The 7,803-nt window shown below is 41.9% G+C and overlaps 1 protein-coding gene across 1 annotated transcript in view; it reads left to right on the plus strand.

Annotated features, from left to right (window-relative positions):
* LOC121864542 (keratin-associated protein 4-9-like) overlaps positions 1–6,511 on the plus strand; it is a 9,636-nt gene extending 3,125 nt beyond the window's left edge. The window contains exon 2 of the mRNA XM_042363613.1: positions 5,971–6,511. Within this exon, the coding sequence (XP_042219547.1) occupies positions 5,971–6,511 (541 nt within the window). The remainder of the gene's footprint in view (positions 1–5,970) is intronic.
* Positions 6,512–7,803: the final 1,292 nt, after the last annotated feature.

Below are 7,803 nucleotides of genomic sequence, written 5' to 3' on the forward strand. Positions count from 1 at the left end.
AGAGGAGGAAAAAAAAGAAGAGGATGGATCAAAGAGAGATTTATGAATCTAGTCACATCCCCCCATGACACACTTCCCCCCCCCTCCTCCCTTCCTCCAATCACCCGCCTCACCTCATACGCATGGGAGGCGGCAACTAACTAGATTTGCGACACAATGTGATTTTTTACTCTATAACTGATCAAGATTGGTGCGTTATTGGGGCCCAATCACCATCCATGTAGGCTTCGAGGAACCAATCAGTATCCAAGTGGGTTGCGGGGGGAGGGGCAATCACCATCCAGGGAGGCTACGGGAGTCCTATCAGTATTCGGGTGGGTTATGAGGCCAAATAAGCATCCAGTTGAGTAAAAGGAAAACCAATCGACATCCAGAAAACGTAAAGGATAAACCAATCAGCATACAGAAGAATTACGGGTAACCAATCAACATCCTTGGTGGGGTATGAGGGACCCAATGATCATCCAGGTGGGTCAAAGGAAAACCAATGAACATCAGGAGAGACACGAGGCACTACAGTTAACCTATATAACACTGATACAACGCAACACATCAACTATGACCAGTGTGAACATTAAGTCAGTCCATGCAGCAGGCGTTACACTGCCGCAATATTTACTTACCGAGACAATTAGATGCACACCACCACCACCTAAGGCGATCCTGTCTGGCCTGGATAATAATAATTTTATTGCTCATAAATTCATCACAATGCGGGATAGAAATAAAATTGAACAATATAAACCTTCGCTCATTTATGTAACTAATGATTAAATAACAGTTTATGGGCCTCTTTAGCTTCACCTGTTATATATTACCTGGTGACAATCCTCTTACCTGTACTAAATTATGTGATGGTGTTTGTGTCACTAGACCGATTTTTTATCTTAACTTCTCTCTCTCTCTCTCTCTCTCTCTCTCTCTCTCTCTCTCTCTCTCTCTCTTCACACGGGTCATCATCTCCCACACTATCTTCCTCGTTTACCCTTTCTAAGATTTCCTCTACGTCCCCCTTCCCTTCTTTTCCATTCCTTACTCCTTAATTCTCCTCTTCTTCCACTTACTATTCACCATCCCTCCCCTATCCTATTCCCTCCTCTCAATTCCTATCTCCTGACCCTCCCTTTACCCCTCTTTCCCTTCCCATCATTTATTCCCGTTTCTCCTCTTCATCTTCTCTCCCCTCCCCTAAACTGATAATGTTACTTCCATTCCTCTCTCATTTTCTACCTTCTCTCCCTCTCCTCCTTCTACCCTACTCCCCTCCTTTCCTTTACCTTTACTCCCCTATTCCACCTGAAATTTCTTTACTCCTCTCTCCTTTCCTCCTCTCCCCCCCTTTCCTTCCATCCCTCCTCCCCCTAATTCCTCCCTCTCTTTCTTTCCCTTCTTCCCTATTTCTCCTCCTTCCCTATCTAATTCCTTCCCCTTCACACACCCTCATCCAATAACCCCATCCTCAATCTTCAACTCCTCTTCCCTGTTTGTTCATTTGTAATAAACTTTGGAAGGTCGATATTTTTGGACCTTATGCCTCTCTCTCTCTCTCTCTCTCTCTCTCTCTCTCTCTCTCAAACGAAATTACATCTTACAACAGATTGGGTTAAATATAAACTGATAAAACAAAGGCGACTTTATATATATTAAGTTTACCTAAATTACAGCACAACAGAGGCATTTAAAACGTCTGAAAATAACAAATACTATGAAGTACATCGATTAATTTTTGTTTCCCTAAAGAACTTAACCAAATTCTTGAAGAGTTCCCAAGGTTATGAATTTCTTGTCAATCTTTGAAATAAAAAAATAAAAAATCGTCTGGGTGGGTCACTGATGGAGTCAGTAAAAACTACACAATTACGTGAATAAAACCAAACGATTTCAGGTTACAAAAGGCTTTCATGCTGACCCGACAGCCGTCCCAGATGGGTGACTCAGCAGACGACTGGTTCAGTTCACTTTCTGGGCCAAAGTTTTCATTCATCTAAAAACACAAAACACATAATAATAATAATAATACACACACATTAATAATAATATTACACACACACACACATGTATTAATATTACATTGTTAATATTAATATCATCAATATATTAACTAGATGTTATATTACGTCTAAAAACATGTCAGTATTCATCACTAAGAGTCACTGTAGTTTGTTTTGTTTGCAATTAATTCACATATAATATACCACGACCCTGAGGAGACCTGTACAGTATGTATGGTAGTTAAGGCCACACTAGAGAACACCCCTTGTAATAATATTCTTTGGGCCTTCAACCTAAATCTTAATTAAAACCATTAAATGTAATCCATGACTCAACCAGTGGTCAACAGTTGTATTTAATTACAGTAATTAATGAGGGTGCGGGGACAGATACATTAAAACATTACTGATTTATACACACAACAGCCCCCGCGTTAAGAGCGACCTTTCACAATACACAAAACAAACTAGATGTTCTGACTAACTTCCAAAACATGAAGTAACATACAGAAACAAAGTCGACGAAACGGTGAGAAGAAATTACAGAACAAAATCTACGTTGTAAATACTGTTTTTTGGGGTTTTTTTACACCTGCTTCGAACTAACCGAGTCTTCTAGTGTAAATCTGAGACACGATACCAGCTGTTTCATCTCTTAAGTGGGTGATTGGTATGAGAGATCACTTACGTCGTTACCAATAGAAAATAGTTAAATATGTTACACAATGAAGAGCTTTAACACATTGTCTTGTGTGAGTGAGAAGATGGTATAACACTGAGCTGATTACGTTTGTTCTGTGAGAGAAAACGGAGAACACGCCAGCTGGTCTGATGAGGAGAAAACAGGAACAATCAGGTGGTAACTCGTGCCAAGGTGAGAGTAAGATCATTCAATCAGTCGCCAAGGTCACCAGCTACACCTGTACAACACACTCCAGCCAGGTAAATTGAGGGCGCGGTGATCCAATCAAGCGGGGAGAGGTTGAGGCAGGGCAGTGCATTAGTGGGGAGTGGCAGCTAATAATCGTTATCTCCACCAACACCTCCCCGCACCACCGCCTCCACTACTACCCCCTATCACCATCCCCACCACACACTATCACCATCCCCACCACACACTATCACCTCCCCACCATCCCCCATTACCGACACCTCCCACCATCCCCCATCACCTGTCACTTCCCCATCACGAGAGAGAGAGAGAGAGAGAGAGAGAGAGAGAGAGAGAGAGAGAGAGAGAATAGTAGGCTAAAGGAAGTTACCTCTTAGACCACTTATCCCCTCCTCCTCCTCCTCCTCCTCCTCCTCCCTCCTCCACTACCTCTGCCTTCATTGTCCTAATCCACTTTTATCCCCTTTTTCTGTCATTGTCTATTTCATTTTACCTGTCTCTCTCTCTCTCTCTCTCTCTCTCTCTCTCTCTCTCTCTCTCTCTCTCTCTCTCTCTCTCTCTCTCTCAACACTTTTAATGACCCAATTTATTCTCCTCATTCTTTTACCACTTAACCCACTTATTACCGCCACTTAACCTACATTACTGTCACCACTTAACCCACTTAATACCGCCACTCAACCTACATTACTGTCACCACTTAACCCACTTAATACCGCCACTCAACCTACATGACTACCACCACCACTTAACGCACTTAATTTCACCACTTTTGTCTCCTTGTAAATCTACTTTATCACACTTATTTTTATCTACCACTTATACGTATAGGGAAGAGGGATATTGTGGTGTAAATAAGAGAGAAAGAAGAAGGAGGATAAGTAATAAGTGACAATAAAAGTAGGAAGAAGTAAAAAATGGAGGGAGCGCCTACTACTAAGTGGAATTAGAGGAGGTGATAAAGTAGCCTTGTTAAGTAAGTCTTAATTATTTTTTCCACTTTATAAAACACTATTCTTGTACAAATTACCTCCTCCTGTTTTCCTCGTAAATTTACCATTTTTTGGTTTGTACTCTTTCATATATACCTATTTAATCATCTTTCTCTCTTCATTATACACCTACTTTATCTTCTTCCTCCTCCTCCTCCTCCTTCTTCTTCTCCTACTTCCCTCCTCACCAGTTAGAGACTCCTCCCCGCCCCCCCACCTCCTCTTCTTCCCGTCCCTCCCACTTCTGTCCTTCCTTCGCCTCTCCTCTCCTTCCATCCCTTCGTCTTCCCTTCATTTTTCTCGTTTCTCCTTCCCTCCTCTTCCATTCGCCCCCTCTGTTCTCTCCTCCTTTATTATTATTATTTTCCTATACCCACCATTAACTTCCTCCCTCTCTACACCCTAAGTTTATTATGCCTCGTTATGTCTCCCATCTTCTTGTCCTCTTACCCTCATTAACTATCTTCTATTATCTTTATTATTCTCTTTTCTGTGAGGTTTGTTTATCATGCATTTTCCTATCCCTCCTTCCGTCTCCTTCGCATTTTTTATTCCTTCCTTTCTCTTTCCCCCTTTTTACTGTCACCCTTTAGTCCATCTTTCTCTATACCTTATGTTTATTATGTTGTTTCGTTTATCACTCCTTTTATAATCACCATTACGGTTTTATTTGATTGGTCTTCTTCCATATTCCATCTTTATTGCGTCCTTTCCTTTTTTATCATCCTATTAAGCCCATTTATTAGTCTCTCTCTCTCTCTCTCTCTCTCTCTCTCTCTCTCTCTTTCTCTCACGCTTTATCTCTCACTCCCTGTCTCTCTTGCATTACTTCTTCTCTCTCCTTTACAATATATTCACAAGGTCATTATTTTATGTATTCTCTCTCTCTTTCTCTCACGCTTTATCTCTCACTCCCTGTCTCTCTTGCATTACTTCTTCTCTCTCCTTTATACACTCACTTTATCAAAAACCATTGTCCCTGTTTTACGTTTCATCTTTATTATGTCATTTAGTTTCTCCTCCGTTCTCCGAAAACACCTTGACGTCTACCCTTACCACCACCTTCACCACCACCACCACTTTCACCATCATCATCAACTTCACAACACCACCACCTCCTTCACCATCATCATCAACTTCACAACACCACCACCAACACCACCATCACCACCACTTTCACCACCACCCTTACCACCAACTTCACCATCATCATCATCATCAATTTCACAACACCACCACCTCCTTCACCATCACTTTCACCATCATCATCACCTTAAACACCACCACCAACACCACCATCACCACCATCACCACCACAAACTTCACCACACCACCACCACCTCTTTCACCACCACCAAACATCGCCACTGCACACAATTTCCATTTACGTGGCTTCCTCTCCTTGGCTCCCTGATTGTGTCTCCCACACCTCTCACAGCATCTCCCTCACCTCCCCCCACACCTCTCACAGCATCTCCCTCACCTCCCCCCACACCTCTCACAGCATCTCCCACACCTCTCACAGCATCTCCCACACTCCCTCCCACAGCAACCCCCACCGACGTGTTTTGAGAGATGTGGCACCACCGCCCACCAGACAACAGCCAATGACGTTCTACTTGGTAATCTTTCTCTAAACTATAACCATGCAGAAAATATCCACAGCACATACAGATAAGAGGAAGAGAACTGCTTATTTAACACCCTTGGTTTGGTTACTAGAGCGAGAGTAGTTTTGTCCATTAGATTAACTCCGATGTATACAAACAGTGGTGCCACATCTCACAAAACGCGCCAGATACTGTACCTGTTGTAAATGGAGTCAACTGTACCTATTGACTGAGGTTATGGCGTGTGTTTGTTTATTTGTGCGATTGTTTTTAGGATTGTAGGAGTTTTGGTTATTTTCTGTCTGGTTATTGTAGGATTGTGTGAATGTGATCTTTTGTGTGGTATTATCTCTCTCTCTCTCTCTCTCTCTCTCTCTCTCTCTCTCTCTGACGGTAATACAATTATCTCGTCCCTACACCATTAGTTTTACCAAGAGATGACCAGTGTGTCTCAAGCCTCGCACCAGAACCCCGTGTGTCTCAAGCCTCGCACCAGAACCCCGTGTGTCTCAAGCGTTGCACCAGAACCCCGTGTGTCTCAAGCCTCACACCAGAACCCCGTGTGTCTCAAGCCTTGCAACAGAACCCCGTCTGTCTCAAGTCTTGCACCAGAACCCCGTGTGTCTCAAGCCTCGCACCAGAACCCAGTGTGTCTCAAGTCTTGCACCAGAATCCCGTGTGTCTCAAGCCTCACACCAGAACCCCGTGTGTCTCAAGCCTCGCAACCAGAACCCCGTGTGTCTCAGGCCTCCTTGGAACCCCGTGTGTCTCAAGCCTCGCACCAGAACCCAGTGTGTCTCAAGTCTTGCACCAGAATCCCGTGTGTCTCAAGCCTCACACCAGAACCCCGTGTGTCTCAAGCCTCGCACCAGAACCCCGTGTGTCTCAAGCCTCGCACCAGAACCCAATGTGTCTCAAGCCTCGCACCAGAACCCCGTGTGTCTCAAGCCTCACACCAGAACCCCGTGTGTCTCAAGCCTCGCGAGATATCAATGCCCCTTAAATGGAATGAGAAAACACATCTAATCACAGTAAAATCAACGTGTAATCTTGACGCCATTTTGACCTTCATCTTTATATCGATTCTTATGACCACCAATTTAAATGTTTTTGCTTTCCTTACAATCTCTTTCCATCTCTCTTTACCATTTATCTTTCTTTTATCATCTTTCTCTTTATCTATCTTACATTCTTTATCTATCTCTCTCTCTCTCTCTCTCACAATCTCCAGTTACTACTAAAGATTACGAGATGAGTTTCTGAGAACGAAGGGTCCAGTCTGGCAATGGTCTCTCCTGCCGTCTTAAGTGACCGAGATTGTGAAAGTTTTATAGAAAGATTATTATTAGTTGGCAACTTTTAATTACTGTGGGACGTTTATGGATGGTGAGTGTGACGACAGAAGAAGAATTCCCACCACCACAGTACTGATAACGTGTTAGGTAACGCTTTTCATTGTTAAACTCATGATAACGTCTTAGGTAACGTTTTTCATTGTTAAACTCCTAATAACGTCTGAGGTAACGCTTTTCATCGTTAAACTCCTAATAACGTCTGAGGTAACGCTTTTCATTGTTAAACTCCTGATAAGCGAAGTAACGTTTTTCATTGTTAAACTTTTGATAACGTCCTAGGTATCGTTTTCCCACAAGATGACCTGACCTGACCTGACGTACCCAAGTTTACTCATCTCTATCATGGCGTCGTCAATGTTACAATGTTTTGAAATGTTTATGAGAATTTGTATTATTTCAGATGGTGTTAATATGTATTTGTGTACCGAGGATATGGTTGTGTGTCTGTGTGAGTTATTATTATTTATTATTATTATTATTATTATTATTATTATTATTATTATTATTATTATTATTATTATTATTCGCCTTCTTCCTTCTAAATTAGCAAGCCCTTCGTTTACATATCTGTTCGTAATAAAGTGTCAGCATTCAAAAAATCTAAGCTCATGTAATCTTTTTATGTAATAATTTAAAGTAATCTGTCAAACTTTACAGTACATAAATGTAATTAACTCTATGATGGTAATCTTCTACTATTTGCGAAGAATTTTACGATCCATATTCTAACTTCCTTTTGTACCTAATTTTTTTTTTCCCATTCCATATGCATCAACCTTCAATAGCTAATTTTCCCAACAGATCTATGTCAAAGGTCACACACACACACGTAGGTCATTAACAGGTGAGTCACAACCAAACAACGTGTGGGATCATCTTCACTGTAGTTTATGTCACCTGTATAACATCCTGCTGGGTAACATTATGTAGTCCTGACTCAGTGTTGATGTTTATGTCTCTTGT

The sequence above is a fragment of the Homarus americanus genome, unplaced genomic scaffold (genome assembly GCF_018991925.1).
Source record: "Homarus americanus isolate GMGI-L3 unplaced genomic scaffold, GMGI_Hamer_2.0 scaffold21294, whole genome shotgun sequence".
NCBI lineage: Eukaryota > Metazoa > Arthropoda > Malacostraca > Decapoda > Nephropidae > Homarus > Homarus americanus.